The 22190-nt window shown below is 35.0% G+C and overlaps 2 protein-coding genes and 1 long non-coding RNA gene across 3 annotated transcripts; 1 reads left to right on the top strand and 2 right to left on the bottom strand.

The window, feature by feature from the left end:
- Positions 1 to 361: 361 nt before the first annotated feature.
- On the bottom strand, positions 362 to 3229 carry LOC112490513 (uncharacterized). The gene is made up of 3 exons (XR_003054725.3): positions 1579 to 3229; positions 954 to 1082; positions 362 to 827 (listed from the first exon to the last, which is right to left on the bottom strand). It is a non-coding gene; the product is annotated as an uncharacterized LOC112490513 (long non-coding RNA).
- Positions 3230 to 4923: 1694 nt separating this feature from the next.
- On the top strand, positions 4924 to 9448 carry LOC107410667 (beta-glucosidase 42). Its single transcript, XM_060811765.1, has 8 exons — positions 4924 to 5156; positions 5726 to 5951; positions 6612 to 6727; positions 7703 to 7917; positions 8006 to 8040; positions 8160 to 8262; positions 8477 to 8585; positions 8995 to 9448. Exons 2-8 carry the CDS (start codon positions 5790 to 5792, stop codon positions 9188 to 9190), a joined length of 936 nt encoding a protein of 311 aa, XP_060667748.1. The 5' UTR covers positions 4924 to 5156; positions 5726 to 5789; the 3' UTR covers positions 9191 to 9448.
- A 501-nt stretch (positions 9449 to 9949) lies between these two features.
- On the bottom strand, positions 9950 to 21267 carry LOC107410673 (sister chromatid cohesion 1 protein 4). Its single transcript, XM_016018128.4, has 15 exons — positions 20356 to 21267; positions 18382 to 18643; positions 18185 to 18282; positions 18018 to 18067; positions 17208 to 17257; positions 16459 to 16570; positions 15102 to 15996; positions 14478 to 14927; positions 14189 to 14333; positions 13768 to 13904; positions 12383 to 13329; positions 11917 to 11950; positions 11139 to 11244; positions 10549 to 10678; positions 9950 to 10422 (listed from the first exon to the last, which is right to left on the bottom strand). The coding sequence occupies exons 1-15, from the start codon at positions 20477 to 20479 to the stop codon at positions 10324 to 10326; spliced, it is 3639 nt and encodes a 1212-aa protein (XP_015873614.3). The 5' UTR covers positions 20480 to 21267; the 3' UTR covers positions 9950 to 10323.
- Positions 21268 to 22190: the final 923 nt, after the last annotated feature.

A 22190-nucleotide genomic window follows, 5' to 3' on the forward strand; every position in this document is an offset into this window, starting at 1 on the left:
TAACCCTCCTTTTGTTATCCACAAGAACACATCCTTAGCCCTTATCCATAAAGCAAAGTAACACACATTAACCCAATCTTTCTTATATGATTTTCAATTTTTTTTTACCATAAAATAATAAAACTTGGACTTAATATATATATACATATATATATATACACAAACGGTAATGTTTTATAGAAGGTATATTTCCATATCAAGGACATGTAAATTTACGTTATCAAAATATGTGGACAGGAAATTATCAATCCCTGCCTCACAAAATTAAAAGATTGGAAAGGACTGGTATTAAAGCCCGGAGGCAAAAGAGGAGAATTCATTTTTGGTTGAAACTCTACGAAAGCCAAAGACACATTCGACATAGATTAATTAGCTTCTTTAATTGCAAATGATAATATTTTACAGATATATACATGTAAATATGATCCATGTTACAACCTTGTTGCTACAATCAACAGGATGATACATATGCCCTCAGATTGCACTGTTAAAACATCTACCAATTACACAAAAACTAGATATGACATGATTCCTAGCAACCCCAACCCCCTTATCCCCTCCCCCATCAAAAAATTTAAAATAAAAGGGCGACTTTTGAAGAAAAAGAAAGAAGGAAAAAGAAAAAACAAAAATCTAATGTAGAAAAAATAATAAACACCAAGCACCTGCAAACTATGCACTAAGGGCGTTTTCAACTTGTATCTGTCTGCCTTTTCCTGTGTAAGAGTTCAGAAGTCTGATTTCATGAGCTTTATTTTTGGCTTTATACTAATATTGTCAAAGGGCTTCGGCTGTTCTACGTGGATGTAATCTCTGGTCTTTAGAACCTGAAAAATGATGAATTTTACAACATCAACACATGGAACTTTCAAAGAAACAGGGCAGAGATAAGATAATGGACATATACAAAGAGAGTTTGAAGCCCTTGATAAAATTCCCAGCAATGAACATACCAATGTTTCAAAGAACATCCTTGATGCTTCCTTACGAGTTTACCTGCTATTAAGTTGTCCATTGGGCGAACCTTTCTTCCATGCACCGCTTCTTTATCAAATAAAATTTGGAGATATTTGGCAACAGCTCTATAAAAATGAGGAGCACCAAGAAGTTAAAATGGAGCGGTAAAAATTTATGAAAATAAATGATATCCACTGACAACCAGAATGTAAAATACAATAGGGTAAAAAATCATATGCTATAACCTGATAACATAACAAGAAGATTGCAAGTTCAGTGGAATAAAAATGAACCTTAATTCTAACTATTTTAACTAAATTTGTGGCCCACAGCAATCAGACTGCTAAATATTTAAGATCAGTTCTGAAGAACTGCCATGCTTCAGTTTGTCAAGGGTGAATGGAAGAGCAAATTGATAAATGACTCGAAGACATACTTAGAAAGTGCAAACAGATAGGATATCCTCGAAGAAAAAGAAAATAAAAAAACTAAGACGACCAGCAAAACCTCAACACAGAGTTTGATTATTTGGTATTGCATTCAGAACTTTGAAACCAGAAGAAAAATATGATTATCAAACACTAGTTATGCAGATAGGCACAGTAAACAAAGCATACACACCTGGTTCGAGAAGACCATCCACTGTTCTCAAGCAGGCATGTCATTGGACGCCATGTCTTCATGAGTAAGAGGGTTGAAAGTCTCGGTATCATTTGGCTGTTGAAATGCCTGAGCTTCAACGTTTACAACCTCAGGTCTTCCCGGCAATTCAGGCGGATATATAACATTTGATGCCAATTCATTGGTAGGGGAGCATGATTCTCCTTTATCATTAGCAATTTCAACGTCAGTGTTTGCTTCAAAATCAATTGAACCAGTTCTACGACCAGGGTCCTCCAGTTCAGTGGTGACCTGGGAGCAACTAGGGGATTCTGCACATCTTACGTTCATTTGTTCTGTAGGGACTGTAGTTGGTCATTGTTTACTATGACACCATTTTGTTTATCTTCCATCCTGCTCGTACCATCCAAGGCACTGAAGCTCCCGTTTAAAAATTCTGTTACATAAGTAGATTTAACATGCTCAACTGGAACTGGTGAGAGTGAAGATGTTGAAAGGCCATTATCTGGTAAGATGTTATCTGTAGTCACTCCTATAGTTGATAAATGTTCTTGTGGCTTTGTTTGTTAAGTTTCCTACAAGGGAGGAAACCACAGTAACAACATAGAAACAGACAAAACGAAACTCCAAAGTGTAGATGAACATTAGCAAACATGAATTTTGAATAGATGTGGTCTGCGAGATCACAACTTATCAAAATTAGTTATAGTTGGAGCTCAATATCCCAATTTAATCCTGAATGTAAGAAACTTATACCATTTTAAGATCATCAGCTAAGTCCAGCCATTAACAACTTTTGGCCTTTAACATTGACATACAACCAAATAAACTTAGCACCATTGTCATTCAATTAAAAAACTAATGAAACTGCTTGGCGACATATTCATGCTTTTCAACAAGCATCAAAAGAAGTTGAGAGATAAAGAGATAAACAAGCTTACTCTGCAATTCCATCAGTCCCTCGGGCTGCTAGCTTACCTAAGAACAAATCCTGTTTCCCATTATTCAAGAAAGGTAAGAGAACCTTCTATAACTAACCAATATTAAAATAATAATAATAATAAATAAATAAACAGAAAAAGGGGATTATGAGAGGCTAGGGAAGCATGCACAAGTAACACAACCAAAGCAGGGGCAATTTTAAGCAAGACATCAGCATTCAGGTGCTCTTAAAATTTTCATGCGAATCATATCAGTTTTCACAATACTACATAGTCAGTTAGAAAACAACCCAGCATATCTAAATTGGTGCACATATATTTTATGCCCCACTAATCAAACCGAATTGAAAATCCTTTAAAATGCTAAACTAACATATAAGTTCAGTTACTCAAAGCCAGGTGAGTGACACCGTCAGAAATAAAGTTGAAACATCATTTTGTACGCCCTATAGACCCTCGAATTCCCCGTAAAATTTGGACGAGCTTGAGAATTTAACTGATACCAAGTCATCATAAATCTTATACAATTTATAAGAGCCTCCACTCATAGTTTAATGGAACCCTCAAAACCACCTGACAGCAGGAAACAACCTTTGAGTAATCTAGATCTACCTGTTTGTTCTGGCAGAATAAACAGAACTAGAAAAAAAGTTTACTTGAGAACCATGAAGCACAAATGCCAAAAGGACTTATTTTTCCTTTTTAATAGGAGAATTCCAAGGAGCCTATAAGTTAAGTCACCAAATCAACATGAAAAAATAATAATAATAATAATAATGCATTCAATTTGCGGGTTTATTAACAGGTAACTGCAAATCGTTTACTAAAAAATTAACTCATCATGGTCCAAACCAATTTGAGAAGCATCACCATCACCAAACAGGTCTGTGAACACAAAATGAAATATTCAAGATTTAACTTCACTTGGTGCAAGACCATGAATATTTTACTAAATTTATTTCTCAAAGCAACCACTAAAATTTACATCGTGCTTGGCATGAAAAGAGTACTAACCATCCAATCCAAACTGAGATGTGGAGTAAACCACACCCTCCATGGTGTCTTGCAGTGTAATCTGTTCTCTTGCACTGACATGATGATCAACGTAATTACTGCAACAAAATCAGTGGTTAATAAGAAATGAATGTTCTACTCAAGCAGAGCTACTATACTACAATTTAAGAATCCAGTGCAAATATGTTGAAACCAACCCCTGAAAAATTTCATTATCAGGCAGCTCAAAATCATCAAGATGAAAAATCTCTGGCAAGGTGATGGAATGATATGGTGCAGTAGATTCTTCTGGAGGTAAATCAACTGCAGTAGAGCGAAATGCTTGCTTTATCTTTAGCAAAGCCTCACTGCAATCATCAAAAACGTAATTCACCTTTCTAGAATATATCCTCACCAGTCTTAAGTAAAAGATGGCTGGACAATCGGAGTGCTATTGGAACATCGGGGAAAAGAATTGAATCTGTCCCAAAAAAAATAATAAAACATACAAATGGGATTAGCAGATAGAAAGAATATCACCAAAATCAACATTACAAAAGAACAAAAATTGAGAAGCCAAGTGCCAGATAATATATATGGTACCACCTTAAGTTTTTATTCATGAAAGTGCCAACAATGCATCTTTCTAATAACATGCCAATTCATTAGGTTTCTTAAGAATTCAGAATTTAATTTCTTTTCTCGATAAAGAAAGTCAAGTTGAATTCGTTGTTTCCTTGCTTAGCTGATTCTGTTTAATATATGTATATTGATACATTTCCATGCATCCATTTCTGTTGCATTTCATCCTTTGATGTTGTATTTGTCTCTCTTCTGACAAAGTGTTGTCGGAACCTCTCAAAGTCACTGTTCTTTTGTCTCTACTATTATGTTGATGCCAAAACTTTAACCTTATACATCTTATGGTTGGAAAGTGAACAAAATGGTTTTAGCTATTGTTGAGGAAGTGTATATATATATATATATATACACTTTTTTTCCTTTTTTTTTCATTTTTTCAACTTATGCTCCTGACAGATGGTTTGGGAACCAAGGTCAATGAAGAGGGTATTGCTTACTATAATAACATCATTAATGCCCTACTTGAAAAAGGTATAAAATCATTTTCATCTGGTTTGGTTTCCTTATTGCTTCACCAATCATATACATATTTTTAAAAATTTGGCCCCGCAGGTATTCAGCCTTATGTAACTTTGTACCATTGGGACCTTCCTTTGCATCTTCACGAAACAATGGGAGGATGGCTGAATAAGGAAATTGTGTAAGTATTGTGTTCATTATGCAACTATAATTGTTCTCAGAAACCAGATAATCTGCAATACTTTTTTATTGAATAATCAGTAGGCTGGATCATGCAGGATAGAGAAGAAATAGAAACAGAAAGAGGGAGAATGACTAGAATGGGGAATAAGATGAAGGCAGAGGGAAAAAGAGCATAAGATGAAGGCAGAGGGAAAGACATTAGGGAGGGGATGATCTAGATTGTTCTACTTGCAAGACTAGTAAACTAGGCTACATTAAGGCGCGTTTATATAAGTATATGAAGGCAATTCAAGCACAAGAAGAAAAATAAAACCAACAAGGCAGTTCCTAGACAACCCCTGATAATTGAAAAAATGTCAAGTAAGACTCAATAATTCTAAAATAATTAAGAAGAAATTAGTTATTAATAAACAAATAATATACTGAAAGCCTATGACCTTTATAGTAGGAGAATTGCAAATGTATGGAAATGTAGGGGTCTTTTGATAAGACCGTTATGTGGTTTCAATTTCAACGAAGCAGAACAGGTATGTGGTTTAACATGTTAGACGTGATAGGCATGCTTCAATTTTATATCAAACTAACGTAACCACATATTTTTACATTCAACAAATTAACAAAAATATGTATTAACTATTTTAAGACTTCTATGCACTTTTAGTGATAACATGGCCCTACTGAAATCCAGCTACATAAAGATTTCTTCAGAAGGGTTATATAGAGTTTTGCATTATTTTAATGACCTGCCTGACATTCTGCTCTCATTGAACCAAAAGAACCAATTTTCGAAACTTTTTGTCATCCTCTTTGAAATATGGAAGGAAGAAATAATGTTTTGTTAATTTGTCTTTCTACTTCGTATAGTTAGTATAAACATAAACTGTTTCAGAATCCCATTTAATTGTGTCCTGTACATGGAAAATATGCAGAAAATACTTCTCAATCTATGCAGAAACTTGCTTCAAAAGTTTTGGTGATAGAGTAAAGAACTGGATGACAATTAATGAACCCCTTCATACTGCTGTGAATGGTTATGGTCTCGGGAGATTTGCTCCTGGAAGAAACGAAAATTCATCAACTGAGACTTATATAGCTGCACATCACCAACTATTGGCCCATGCAGCTGCCTTCTCCATTTACCAATGCAAGTATAAGGTGTACTGCAATTTTCAGTTCATTTTTTCTGTTCCTTTATTTTTAATCTTTCGGATGGGATGGGATAAGGGTGGACAAGGAAGATCCAGTAGAACCGGCCAATAAACTTTGTGTTGAGAAGTTCCCATTCCACCTTGGAATCTCCTGTTTATCTCCTTAGAACTTACCTTCTTCTTCTTCTTCTTCTTCTTCTTCTTCTTTTTTTCCCCTCTTATTTCTTATATGATTAGTCTAATTCAGCAAATTTATGTAGCATGCATTACTATTTTACTGTATATTTTTATGTGAAGAACCTCTAGACGGAAAGTTTAAGGTCAACAAGATAGTTTCTCTAGATAGAAAGTTTAAAGTAAACAAGATAGTTTCTCTATATTTGTTTCTCCTTAAAATGAGTATAATGAGACATGCCTAAGCAAAAATAGTGTATCAGAACAACCATAATTTTACCATTTAGGCTAATTGTTAGTCATACTGAATTTTGACTTTCAAATCACCATGAAAATGCTACGTCTAGTTTATTTCCTAATGTTGTAAAGACATATATGCCCATGATTTGAAATACAGATGATTCTTTTATCTATAGTCGGTGAGAAATGTGTTATTGGTGTCACATGAATTAAACCCAAGTATAACTTTCCTCGAGCTTATTTCTTCTTGCAGGAAAAACAGGGGGGCCAAGTGGGTTTGGTGGTAGATTGTGAATGGGCAGAAGCTAATTCCGATAAAATTGAAGATAAAATTGCTGCAGCAAGGCGCCTTGACTTTCAGCTTGGATGGTAATGCCCTAACTTACGGTATAATTTTTAGTTTCTAAAATATTGTCATATTCCTCTTAACTTTGGTTGATTACTTATGTTTCCCATTTTTTATTTATGCATGCATATACGTCCATTTAAATTCTTGAGTGTAACTGTGAATGTTCAAACTTCAAAGCATGTCAGTTTTGGAAATGAGAACCTTATAACCCTTAATAAAGAAAGGGTTTCACTTAAGTTACGGTTCTTGACTTGCAATTCTGTTATCTGTGTTGGTCATTTAATTGAAGAGATAAAGGGACAGGTTAGGGTCTTCAGTAAACTACATTTTCACCCCGGTTAAATTTATTATGTAACAATTATTATAGTTGGCATGACAATAAGGCGAATGGTCAACAAGACTGCATGTCTATCATGCACATTACTGACAGATTCCATTTTTCCTTCGAGTTGAAATGTAACCCAACTGCTATGCAGCTTTTATCAATGGAAAACAAAGCATATTAGCCCTATTTTAAGCCATTCTGCTTCACTATGTACTTCCTCCATGTGATACTCTACCATACACGTGGCTGTTTATGTATACCTTCTAGTTTAACACCTTGGATAGATGAAAACAATACTCAAATGGTGCTAGAATATATGGGCCATTCTTTGATTTTGTTTCTTGTTATGTTTATCGTTTTTAAAGGCAAATAAAGTCATATTTCACTGGGTTTTGCTTGTCAGCTGTCTTCTTATTCAGCTTTTGCCCACTTCCAACCCTGCTGCAGTGGGATGAATGACAAGCAAAATGAGTTTGGAAATGTCTTTATAAATCTCTCCCTTGATAATGTATATATCAATTCCACTTATTACTTGGTAATTGTCTATCGTGTTAGTTTGGTATACATATTTAGCTCAAGCTTTTGGAATTTATTGTAACTTAACCTGTTATGAGAGTAAAACTATTAACGGTATAATGTTTAAATTGTGCTAAACCTCATGTTAAAACAGGTACCTAAATCCAATATATTTTGGTGAATATCCAGAAGTTATGCGTGAAATTCTTGGAGATCGACTTCCCAAATTCACAGAAGAAGAAAAGAAGTTGCTTAAAAACTCACTTGACTTTATTGGTCTGAATCATTATACATCAAGGTTTATTGCTTATGTTAAAGAGAGTCCTGAGGAAAGCGATTTCTATAAAGCGCAGCAGATGGAGAGAATTGGTAAAACCAACTTACTACTTTCTTCCAGTATTCTTCTTCTTCTTTTATTCAGTTGTGAAAAGGTTTCTACTATCCTTTCTGTCAACAGTTGAATGGGAAGGAGGTGAGCTGATCGGTGAGAAGGTATGAATCCTCTCTCTCTCTCTCTCCCTCAACCCCCTATGCCCCACATTCTGTCACACACAAGCCCCAACATTTGCTTCCTGTGAGCATGTTTATGTGTTAAAAGCTTAATATGGCAGGGAGCATCAGAATGGCTTTATGTAGTTCCTTGGGGCATCAGGAAGGTTCTTAAATACATAGCACAAAAATACAATAATCCCCCAGTTTATGTTACTGAGAATGGTAAGCATTCGTGGATTTACGTTTCAGATGTTGAGCTAGGGATGTTTGTAAAACTAATAGATCAAAGTACCTGGCCAATCCAAATCCAACTCAATAGGAGTTGATTAAACTTACTGATAAAACTTGTTTGAAATCCAGCAAATTAAAACTTTGTGACATGTTATATCAGACAAGGTCCTTTCACTTTTTCTGAACCCTCCTTGCCGTTTTGCAGGAATGGATGATGAAGATAATGACACTCTCCCACTTCATGAAATGCTAAATGACAAACTGAGAGTCATCTACTATAAGGGATATCTAGCAGCAGTTGCTCAGGCAATAAAGTGAGTATAATTTAATATTTTGTTATGATTCAAATAATGTTTCTGAGTTCCTTTTCAATAGATTATCAGTAGCTCATTCACATTGTTTGCCTCCAAATTATTAAAACCCTGCCATAATTGATGGTCTGTTTCGGCCTCCAGTTTTATAAAAATTAGAGGCAATAGATAGGAGGGCATGGACAAATCAGAAATGTATCTACTAGCATATGGTATGGAGCTTTTTTGAGGGTAGAAATTGGTGACTCATTGTGCAGCCTAGCTTCCCTATCATTGGCATATTTGTCTGAATGCAATTTTCCTTTCCGTATATGGTTCCCATCCACCCTATGCGCGAACATGGCATTTGCATGCCAATCTATCTATGAAACTACAAGAATAATGAGTCGTTGTTTATGTGTTGCATGGACAGGGATGGAGTAGATTTGAGGGGATACTTTGCGTGGTCGTTACTGGACAACTTCGAATGGGCTGAAGGATACACTAAACGATTTGGTTTGGTGTACGTCGACTACAAGAATGGACTCACCCGCCACCCAAAGTCCTCTGCCTATTGGTTCTTGAGGTTCTTCAAGGTTGATGAATGTAAAAATGGCAAGAGCGAGTAATTAACTTCTCCCTAAAATGCCATCTTTCCAAAGAACATTCTTCCCATTGGTACTTTTATTGCTGGGCGACTCTAAGAAACTCATTCAGGGCATCTGTACCTTATCATAATAGTCTTGGTAGTTTGTTACTTGATATGTGTAAATTAAGAAAGGGATGTGGTTCTTCATTTATATGATGCAAATAATGTTGTACTTTTAAGGAAACAACAGTCACCATACATACAAATATGATTTGCTTATTTTGCCAACAACCAACAAGCCCGTTGAATTTGCTAGTGAAGTTCAACATAAATAGAGCGGTTTTGCTAAATTTTTTAACCCATATTTTGCAACTAATTAGCATTTATTTACATGCCTACTGATTAGAACATATATGTAGGTCCTTCAAACTGTTTCATCTAACCCTGCGTTTGTTATCCTCAAGAACACATCCTTTGCGCTTATCCATAAAACAAAGTAACAAACCTTAACCCAATCTTTCTTACATGATTTTTCATTTTTTTAGCATAAAATAATAAAACTTGGACATCATATCTATATATATATACACACACACACACAAACGGTGATATTTTATAGAAGGTATTTCTCCATATCAAGGACATGTAAATTTACGTTATCAAAATATGTGGACAGGAAACTATCAATCCCTGCGTCACAAAATTAAAAGATTGGAAAAGACTGGTATTAAAGCCGGAGGCAAAAGAGGAGAATTCATTTTTGGTTGAAACTCTACGAAAGCCAAAGACACATTCGACATAGATTCAAGTAAATTAGCTTCTTCAATTGCAAATGATAATATTTTACAGATATATACATATAAATATGATCCATGTTACAACCTTGTTGCTACAATCAACAGGATGATACATATGCCCCTCAGATTGCACTGTTAAACCATCTACCAATTACACAAAGAACTAAATATGACATGACTCCTAGCAACCCCAACCCCCTTATCCCCTCCCCCATCAAAAAATTTAAAATAAAAGGGCGACTTTTGAAGTAAAAGAAAGAAGGAAAAAAAAAAAAAAAAATCTAATGTAGAAAAAATAATAAACACCAAGCACCTGCCAAACTATGCACTAAGGCGTTTTCAACTTGTATCTGTCTGCCTTTTCCTATGTAAGAGTTCAGAAGTCTGATTTCATGAGCTTTATTTTTGGCTTTATACTAATATTGTCAAAGGGCTTCGGCTGTTCTACGTGGATGTAATCTCTGGTCTTTAGAACCTGAAAAATGATGAATTTTACATCATCAACACATGGAACTTTCAAAGAAACAGGGCAGAGATAAGATAATGGACATATACAAAGAGAGTTTGAAGCCCTTGATAAAATTCCCAACAATGAACATACCAAAGTTTCAAAGAACATCCTTGATGCTTCCTTACGAGTTTTACCAGCTATTAAGTTGTCCATTGGGAGAACCTTTCTTCCATGCACCGCTTCTTTATCAAATAAAATTTGGAGATATTTGGCTACAGCTCTATGAAAATGAGGAGCACCAAGAAGTTGTTAAAAGGGAGTGGTAAAAATTTATGAAAATAAATGATATCCATTGACAACCAGAATGTAAAATACAAAAGAGAACTAGTCATATGCTATAACCTGATGAACATAACAAGAAGATTGCAGGTTCCTTGGAAGAAAATAAACCATAATTCTAATGATTTTAACTAAACTTGTGGCCCACGACAATCAGACTGCTAAATCATTTAAGATCAGTACTGAAGAACTGCCACGCTTCAGTTTGTCAAGGGTGAACGGAAGAGCAAATTGATACATGACTCAAAAAAGAAAAATGAAAAATAAAAGAACAAAGACCACCAGCAGAACCTCAACACACTGTTCATTTGGTATTGCATTCAGAACTTTGAGACCAGAAGGAAAATGTGATTATCAAACCCAACTTATGCAGACAGGTAGAGTAAACAAAGCATACACACCTGGTCCGAGAGGACCATCCACTGTTCTCAAGCAGACGAGTATCCTCAGCAGGCAAATTATCATCATCATCTTCAGCCATTTCATCATCATCTACGTTCAAAAATTCTACAGGCGGAAAATTGAAAAAAAAAAAAAAAAAAAAAAAAGAAGAAGAAACTATTATCCAGGGAACTACATAGCACATGCACCAGCACTAAGAAGTGCCTTGATTTATGCTGAAGTGAGAAAAAGAAGCCAAATGTGGCATGGATAAAACAGCTAGAGAGGACATTTCAACAAAGATACAAGAATACAGCTCCAGATGATCAGCTGAAAATAAGTCAAAGCAAAAAATATAAAGCAGTACGCAATGTACTTATTTCATTTAAAAGTAAAAAGGAAAAGAAAAATGAAGAAGATAATAAGAGTACTGCCATGTGTGTGTGAGAGAGGGAGATTTTAGAAGTTTAATTATTTTAGGGCATTTTTGTATTTAGCAACTTAGGGTTGTTTCATCTAGTTTTGTCCCAAACTAAGAAGTGAAAATGAGTAAAAACATTGTTCGCCGGTGTAACCATCTATGCTCCCTCTATACATTCTTCTTTCTTCTTCTTTATTTCAACAATATATAAATATCTATATACAAAGACACACACACGAGCACATAGCACATGCGTATGCATGTCTTACCACCTAGTGAACAATCCACATTAATATAAAGTCCAAAGATATTAAATAGTAGGAAGAAGATAAAAATTTCAAATGAAAAGTAAGTAGAGCAAAAGCATAGAAGTGAACCTGTATCATTTCCAAAAGTGACATCTTCAAAATCCTGTATAATTTAGCAAAGAGATAAGAGTTACAGCATGCATCAGGATCTTAAAGAGAGTTTTCACGTCTAACTAAACAAGAGAGAGGAGAGATAATGACTTGTTGCAGCAAATAGTGGATTATCTATACAGCATAAAAAATATCAAATATTAATTACAGAAACTACATATTTGTACGTCACAGAGGTGCAGAAGTACATAAATATGGCGAAGGTAAAGTAGAAAAGATAGCTAAGTATCATTTCTAGCCAGCCACGGAAAGGAGAAACAAATGTATTTCTCTTGTCATCAAAATGGAGAAACAATATCACCAAGATTTTCTTACCGGATAAGAAGAAAGAAACAACAAAATCCCCAACCAAAAAGAGAAATGTATGTGACATAACATTGGAACTAAATAAAATCTCATAAAAGGTGGCAAACCAAAAACTTACACGACAATCCTCTACACGGTCGGCAGTGATCTCTACATCCATGACACTCTGTGGATCAGCTTCCTGACCGCCTGCATTTTCTCCATCATTTGAAGATGGATTTTTTAAATCCACAACAAGTTCTGAGGAAAATGCAGAATCCCCTTTTGCTTTTTCACCATGCATACAAGTAGAGCTCAGATCCTTGTCTTCACACCCCAAGTCTGATGCCAGGACTTCATCCTCATTCATAAGACCCAGATTATCATTTTCAATTTGTTCGGCAGGCTCATCCCCATTTACAAAAGTCGTACTATTATATCCACCAGTTTCCAATGCTGCCACTGTCAGGGAGACATCTGCATTGTTACTATGCTCAGGAAAATCTGTCTGAAGATCTACTCCAATTTCAGCAGTATTTCCAATTTCTACAGCATTGACTCCCTCACCATTACTTATGTTCACTATTGATGCATCCTCCTCAACAGGTTGAGGTTCAAATTTTCCTGGTGACATGCATGACATATCTATCTGCAATGAAGCATCTACATCATCAATTTTATCCACAAGACTTGGTTGCACAATGTCTGCTGGCATGTTACTAAAATCAGCTGAAACAGGATCAGTCAGGAAAGACGCCTCAAGCCCATCAACAGAGCGATTTGCTGCATCAGCAGCTTCATCATTTTCTCCTTCAATTCTCTCAATATTTTCTCCTTCAATTCTTATTTCAGCTGTCTCTCCCACGGTTTCATGTTCAGATCTCAATTTATGATCTTCAGCATTCTGACTCTGAGTCTGAATGGGAACATCAGCGGACGGAACTTCTGTCTTACTTCTCATTACCACAGAAGATTCAAAATCCTTCAGTACTTCAACAGAAGCATTATCTGGATCATTCTCTAAAACCGTGGTTCTACTAAGATCAAATGTTCCGCTGTGCAAATATATCAGTGCTCCTGACATTCCTGTACAAGATATGAAAACCATCTCAGCAAGCTTCTTAAGGTATTTAGTTAAACTCTTTTAACACAAGCAGATGCATATTGCTTCAAAAGAATAAAATGAAAGGACCGAGAAAAATAGTACGAACACAAAACAATCAAAATTTCCCAAGTACAGACAACCATAATGAGTCACTACATCCTAGAATATACACAACTAAACATATTCCCTGCAGTCTCGTTTCTTCCATTCTGACTGTAGAATATACACATCCTAGAAAAACACATTAATATGCAGTTTTCTTTTTCTTTTTCTCTTTTTTTTTTTTTTTCCCCCCTAATCTTCCATATTCTACATCTAGGAGGAAGAGCATTAATTTTTAATTCATTTTTCAAAAACACCACCCTCCCTTGTAAACAAATTATAGGTCAGGGATTAAATTTCCACCATAATTAACTTACCAGTAAAGATGGGTTCACTGAAAATCTCTTCTTCAAGGAATTGTCTCTGAATCATTGAAATTTCTGGGCGAGTACACGGGGCCTTCTTTCGCATGCGACGTATATCTTCAGTATTTGTCAACTGTTGGCGTATTGTACTTCACAACAAAAGCAAGCAAGTTCATTAGTGTTTCACAACAAGAAACATATTTCCATCTAGCATTATTAGCAATTTACAAAAAAGGCAGGCACGAACACACACAATGTTCTCTTGAAATCATTTGTCAAGTCAATTTCTTACCATATACCAACTTAAGGCTTTTAGGAAAATCACTGGCTTAACAAACTATCACTGGCTTAACAAACTACTCGATCGATAACTGTTCAAATGAAAAGAAAAGAAAAGCCTAAAAAAGTAATGAGCATGAAAACCATCACATACTCGCCATGCAAAACCATCATATCGTCCATAAGCACTTTCCTCTTTGAAGCACTAGCCCGTGAAGCAGATCGCAAGCGTTTTGTGGATATTATTTCAGGCACCGGTGGAGTAGGCTTCAGTTTCAAAACTGATGATTTTCTTCCAACTGGAACAATATGAAATAAATTCAGTCACAAATGACCAAATTAAACTCCACTCACTGACACTTACAAGATCCATCAACTCCAACCACTAATCTCAACAATGGAATGAACAAATAACAATCATTAAGAAATCACCATTTTGATACCTAATATAGAAGACAACAAATCATCATCATCAGGAACAGATTCAGCAGTTCTCCTCAATTTGCTCACACCAAATGATTCACCCGAGTTTAGACTATGCTCTGTTAGAGTACTCTCTGTGAAGCTACGTTTTTTTCCTGACATGTTTGTGATCCCAGCATCAGCCACATTACCCCCTGTTGGGCCTTCTGTGACAGGAGTAGAGTCCACCAGCAAATCATGTGGCTTATGTGTCAGCCCTTCTGATACTGCAAGCAGCTTCTCAGGTGCAGGCAACTCCAAAGTGGCAGACCTATCCAAATTTTCCAACTGATTATCACAGGACGCTGCATTATCCATTTCTTCATTCAACTTCCTGCAATCATCTGGAGTCACTCCACATAAAGCAGATTCTGAAATCTGATTTTTTTCTGAGACTGGTTTTGTAGCATCAATTGTATGGCTATCTTCACCTAAAAAAAATTAGGGATTAGTAATAAAAACAAAATGCATATATTTATGTTGACAAGGTTGCATGTCAAAGGAAAATCCAAAAAAATGGATTACATTCTCCCCTTTGGATGTCTCCAATGATTTTGGTCAAACAGCCTCAGATGGTAAGTTGCAAGGAACTACAGAATTTTTACCTCCAAGAGGTGACATAGCAATTTGTCCCTTAGAGTTGCAAGCACGAAGTGCAGGCATGTCACTGGAGACCATGTCTTCATGAGTAAGAGGGTTGAAAGTCTCAGTATCATTTGGCTCTTGACATGCCCGAGTTTCAACGTTTACAACCTCAGGTCTTCCTGGCGATTCCGGCGGACATATAACATTTGATGCCAATTCGTTGGTAGGGGAGCGTGATTCTCCTTTATCATTAGCAATATCATGGCCAGTTTGTGCTTCAAAGTCAATTGAACCAGTTCTACGACCAGAGTCCTCCAGTTCAGTGGTGACCTGGGAGCAACTAGGGGATTCTGCACATCTTACATCCATTTGTTCTATAGGGACTGTAGTTGGTTCATTGTTTATTAAGACACCATTTTGTTTATCTTCCATCCTGCCCAGACCATCCAAGGTACTGAAGGTCCCGTTTAAAGATTCTGTTACGTAAGTAGATTTAACATGCTCAACTGAAACTGGTGAGAGTGAAGATGTTGAAAGGCCATTATCTGGTAAGATGTTATCTGTAGTAACTCCTATAGTTGATAAATATTCTTGTGGCTTTGCTTGTTTGCTCTCCATGTCACCTAAAAGGTAACCATTATCCTCAGTATGCATGCCCATAACGGTGTCATCGTTTACATTCTTCTGCAAAAACCATTCTGCATTATTCTCATGATGGGGATCTGACTTGTTAGTAGGATTTTCTGTGCACTCCACGGCTGCTGAATCTGTTAAACTATGGTCTTTAGATTCCAAATTGTCATCATGGACCAGATCCCCCTGTATGGTAGACAGGTTTGGCTCGTCCTCTAGTCCAGGAGAAGATGGTAAATGAGCAAACTCAACAGCTTCTTTATTTGCAGCTAGGATTTCATTCTGTTACCAAAGAATATTCAATAAAAGGAGGTAGTTATCACATTTAAATCTAAATTTTGATAAAAACTGATATGGATCATGAGAAATTAATTTGCCTATCTGTAAATTTTCAGTTTTGCTTATTTAGGAACCAAGTTGATTTTGAAATTAGGGTTTTGTTTAGTTTGAGGAGTTCTACTAGGGTTTCCTGGTTGGCTTCTGTACCTTGTTGATTTGGACTACCTATTACACTAACAGGCTTAACGTCACCTAGTTGCTAAAGCCAGTTACTGAATGAATGATAAACTTCTTATTTTCTAACCCTCATTGTTCTCTCTATTTTTCTCTTTGTTCTGCCATTCTCTTCTCTCTCCGTCTGCTTTTCTTTCCCTTTCCAAAACCCTCCTCAACCCACTCATAAAAGAAGAAAACACGCATACAGGATATGGGGGAAAAGCATGAAATATTTATAGTATAATCAACCTGGCTTTCAACACCATTGATTTGCATGGTTGCTGAAGTTCTAGATATCCCCTCATGAGCTTCATCCTTTGTCAAAGGGGTCATTGGCTGAACAGAAGCATCTGGATCAGCACTGCAATTAAAGAAAGTAATTAAGGTACGTCACAAAATTCATGGCGTTCTAAATGGTTTTCACAGATCAAACAGCATAAACATCAGTCAGCGGCAAAAACCATGGCAAACAAGTTGAAGAAGAACAAGTTAAAACTCAGCTCTTCTTGTCAAAACGTTTTCAGCGAGATACAAAAAGCCACATGCACAAGCAAGTACGTTACACTGCCATCTAACTTAGACAACTAAAATTGGCCTAAAAGAGTAGAAACTAGATGAACAAGTTAAGTTACCTACCAGGGAGGAAACCACAGTAACAACATAGAAACAGACAAAACGAAACTCCAAAGTCTAGATGAACATTACCAAACATGAATTTTGAATAGATGTGGTCTGCCAGATCGCAACTTATCAAAATTAGTTATAGTTGGAGCTCAATATCCCAATTTAATCCTGAAGCTAAGAAACTTCTATCATTTTAAGAACATCAGATAAGTCCAGCCATTAACAACTTTTAGCCTTTAACATTGACATACAACCACATAAAATTAGCACCATTGTCATTCAAGAAAAAAAATAATATAACTACTAGGCGGCATATTCATGCTTTTCAACAATCATGAAAAGAAATTGAGAGATAAAGAGATAAACAAGCTTACTCTGCAATTTCATCATTCCCTCGGGCTGCTAGCTTACCTAAGAACAAATCCTGTTTCACATCATTCAAGAAAGGTAAGAGAACCTTCTATAACTAACCAACAATGAAAAAAATAATAATAATAAATAAAAAGAAAAGGGGACAGTGAGAGGCTAGAGAAGCAACACAACCAAAGCAGGGGCAAATTTAAGCAAAGACATCAGCATTCAGGTGCTCTTAAAATTTTCATGCGAATCAGACAAGTTTTCACGGTACTCCACGGTCAATTAGAAACCAACCCAGCATATTTACAGTTGTGCACATATATTTTATGCCTCACTAATCAAACCGAACTGAAAATCCTTTCAAATGCTAAACCAATATATAAGTTCAGTTGCTCAAAGCCAGGTGAGTGACAGAGTCAGAAATAAAGTTGAAACATCATTTTGTATGCCTCATAGACCATAGAATTCCCCATAAAATTTGGACGAGTTTGACAATTTAACTGAGACCAAGTCATCATAAACCTTGTACAATTTATAAGAGCCTCCACTCATAGTTTAACGGAACCCTCAAAACAACCTTTAAGTAATCTAGATCTACCTGTTTGTTCTGGCAGAATAAACAGAACTATGAAAAAAGTTTATTTAAGAACCATAAAGTACAAATGCCAAAAGGTCTTATTTTTCCTTTTTAATGGAAGAATTCCAAGGAGCCTAAAAGTTAAATCACCAAATCAACATGATAACCAACCAAAAAAAAAAAAAAAAAAAAAGCATTCAATTTGAAGGTTTACTAACAGGTAACTGCAAATCGTTTACAGAAAAGTTACCTCATCAAGGTCCAAACCAATTTGAGAAGCATCACCATCACCAAACCGCTCTGTGAACACAAAATGAAATATTCAAGATTTAATTTTACTAGGTACATGACCATGAATATTTTACTAAATTTATTTCTCAAAGCAAACAAAAAGCTAGGCATGAAAAGAGTACTAACCATCCAATCCAAACTGAGATGTGGAGTAAACCACACCCTCCATGGTGTCTTGTAGTGTAATCTGTTCTCTTGTACTGACATGATGATCAACATAATTACTGCAACAAAATCAGTGATTAATAAGAAATGAATTTTCTACTCAAGCATAGCTACTATACGACAATTTAAGAATCCATTGAAAATATGTTGAAACCAACCCCTGAAAAATTTCATTATCAGGCAGCTCAAAATCATCAAGATCAAAAGTCTCTGGCAAGGTGATGGAATGATAAGGTGCAGTAGATTCTTCTGGAGGTAAATCAACTGCAGTAGAGCGAAATGCTTGCTTTATCTTTAGCAAAGCCTCACTGCAATCATCAAAAAGGTAATTCACCTTTCTAGAATATATCCTCACCACACCAAGTAAAAGATGGCTGGACAATCGGAGTGCTATTGGAACATCAGGGAAAAGAATTGAATCTGTTCCCAAAAAAAAAAAACATATAGATTAGATTAGCAGATAGAAAGAGTATCACCAAAATCAACATTATAAAAGAAGAAAAATTGAGAAGGCAAGTGCCAGATAATATACATGGTACCAACTAAAGTTTTTTGTCATGAAAGATTTTCCAACAAAAGAAATTAAAAATGCACTTCAGAAATGCAAAACGTTTCACAATGCCAATGATGAAATATCTCAATTCCAAGAACCTGAGTTACCTGCTTTTCGAGTCCTGGTGTTATCTGTTTCTATAGATTCTATATGCAATCTATTGGACAATGACATTTAGCTTGTACATGCTGCTTCAACTGTTTAGTGAGCCTAATCTTTTGTTAAATTCCTCTTGTATATTACTCTTTGTTCAATGGAATTATTCCAATTTATTATCATTGTAAATACCAATGGTGGAGATAATCCCCCTTTCAACGACTGAGAATAGCTATCAAAAGAAGATGCACAAGGAAAAATTTTGGAAGTTCCCAATAAAGTAAGAAAAACAATTTTTTAGCAACTCCTACAGGTAACCAATTGCAACATGATTGTTTATTGGAATCTATCAGACCTCTCAAAAACAAAAAAACAATATTATATTAAATCTATTATTAACTAATTAACCTAGTTAATTAGCTACTTTAATTTCTATTTAGTTTGTATCATTCTTGATGGAAATCTCAGATTCCAAGTTAAAGGTTAATTCAGTATTAGGAAAATGCCAGTTCACTAGGAAATTGATACTCTAAATTTGTAAACTTTTTAAGGAAAACAATATTCCCAAAATAACTGGCCTGTTTTCCATTTAAATCTTTTTAAGACTTTTTTACCCTCGTTAAATGACAACAAAGTATTCTCTACATGTAAATCTAATTTTTTCTATCACATCCGCAGCACATACCAGATACTGTTAATGGAAAATTATTATTGGAAGCTAATTCTTTACAAATTACTTCCAATACGAAGGAAGGATGGGATAAACTTTCACCATTGCTAAAAGCTTAAATTAAATTAAGCTCAAATTGTAATATTTTCCCGTATCCTATTTCTATTTGGGAACCAAGCATCCAAAGAAAATGTTGGAGAAAGAAACAGGAAAACCGAAAAAAAAAAAAAAAAAAAAAGGGAATTACATGGACACCAGATTTGGAGTTGGAATTTTCCCGCAATAGATATTGAAGCAATACTTTAAAAAAAAAAAATAATAATAATAATAATAATAATAAAGGTGCAATAACCACTGGAAGTTGTTCTACCGACCACTACAAAGTATACACTAGTTAGACGGAATCGAAGAATGGAAAATGAAAAATTACGCTCTACTGAAACACAGAAAAATTTAAAAGAAAGAAAGAAAAAAACAAATTCTAAACGATGAACCTAATTTATTTTTCCTTTTTTTTTTTCTTTTTTTTTTTTGGGGGGTACCTCATGTACATTAAATTTATTTGTATTTGCAATATTACGTAACAGTAATAACGTTCAAATTATTGAAGCAACTGTGCCCAATTCATGCGGTGGCCCTATTAAAGACTAAATTTTACACCTCTCGAAAAATTTAAAGCCACAATAGTAAAATTAAAAAAGCTGAAAGATTCTACTAATTTTTTTTTTGTTTTCTTTTCTTCTAGTTCATGTTTGGCAAAGTCAAAACATAAAAATTTAGAACACACAAAGAGTAGAGAAATGAAAAACTAACCAACAGAGACTCCAATATCGGTGTCAGCCACCTGATTTTTCCGAAGCTTCCGCTCCAAATGCGCCGCTATCCATATAGTCCCAAGCGGACCTTTCTTGGCCAATATAAACTGAGAATAAAACATCTCCCTATATACCACCCCACCTCACTTCCACCAATTAAACCTTAGATTCATACAAAGAAAGTTTTGCTTTCAAAACCCTAAAGTTTTACAAACTCCACCTAAAGACCACTACCCAAATATACAAAGCTAAAAACTCAAGAGCTTTCTTGAATTACAACACAACAACAAATTTGGACGCAGATACTAACAAACTAGCTTCAACACCATCATTTTTCAGTACCCAAAGCAACGAAAACTTCAAATTCAACGAAAACTTACATCAAAACAACACAAAAAACCCTAATTTTTCCCATACAAGCATCTCTTATCTTCAAATTTCAACGCCCTCAAACACAAGAGCCAGACAATCAAACGGAAAGGAGCTTCATTTCCAGCCGAATTCTAACAAATTATCAGTAAAAGGTCGATTGCGGAGACAAGCAGGTCGAAAATGGAAGATTATTCAGCAAAAGGAAAAGAGTACTCCGGAGCTGAACTGGTAAGAACGGAGCAGAGTTCGAAACCCTAGACCGGAACTGGTGGTGGAGAAATAAGAAAAAGCAAAGAAAAAAAGCGTTGAGATTTAGTCAGCGAGGAGGACTGAGTCGAGCGCGCAGCGAGTCAGAGATCGGAGCGAGTGGACTCGTCGATTCGGACAGAGACAGATAGGAAGAGGAAGAGGAAGAAGAGAGAGAGTGAGAGAGAGAGAGAGAGAAAAGGGGGAAAATTTTTTAGGGAAGTGAGGGAAAATTGGGAAGCGCCTTTGGGTTTTGGTTTTTAGATTTTGAAGAATTTTTCGAAGTTTGGTTGGATGTTAGTGTACGACTCGGGTGTTTGTCTGCTCTATTCTACTTTCAAACTCTCTGAACTGGATTTTTTATTTTTTTATTTTTCTAACTACCACTACAAGTCTCCAATTTTTTCTCTATTTTGTCTTAAAATTTTTTTAAAAAAATAATAATCATCGAATTTATTTATTAACAGACAAAAAAAAAATTCATAAAATTATTTCATTATTACAAGTCCAAAAGAAATAATAAATTATATTGTCAGTTGAATACAACATCAATATATTTCATTAGCTATGTCCAATTAATTTACTTTTTCAGTTTTCTTTTATTTTTATTTTTTGAATAATTTGAATTTATTTGGTGAAATATTGTGTTAGTTTGCAATTTTTTTCATGATATAAAATATAATTTGTTTGTATATAGTTTTGACTTACCACGGGCTGTCTTTTTCTTTCTTTCTTTTATATATTTTTATCTTTAAAATAAAAATAAAAAAAAATTTAAGTTTTCTTCTGTTTATTTAGTTTTTTATTCGGCAGGTTTTTTGGGGTTTGATTTTAACTTTTTGGTTTTCTGAATGACAAGAAAATTTATATTCTGTGTTGATTGTTGAATAACTTTATTGTATGTAACATGATTTTATGATCATTGATTTTTTTTTTTTTTTTTTGGTGGGACAGTCTAAGGGAATTAATTAGTTTAGGATAGTTTGAGATGTAGTATTTTTTATTTTTAATTATATTTGTTCAAATTTAAGGAGCTTCTGAAGCAAGATTTGACACGAAAGTCTATTTAATCCAATTTAATAAAAAAAATAAAATGTAAGGGATCGATATCTTATCTTATATATTACTTGACAAATGAATAAAATAGTACTTTTGAATGAAACATATTAACATTAATTAGTTAGAAAAAGAAAAACAATACCACTATTTGACAAA

Source organism: Ziziphus jujuba, chromosome 10 (genome assembly GCF_031755915.1).
Source record: "Ziziphus jujuba cultivar Dongzao chromosome 10, ASM3175591v1".
Classification (NCBI taxonomy): domain Eukaryota; kingdom Viridiplantae; phylum Streptophyta; class Magnoliopsida; order Rosales; family Rhamnaceae; genus Ziziphus; species Ziziphus jujuba.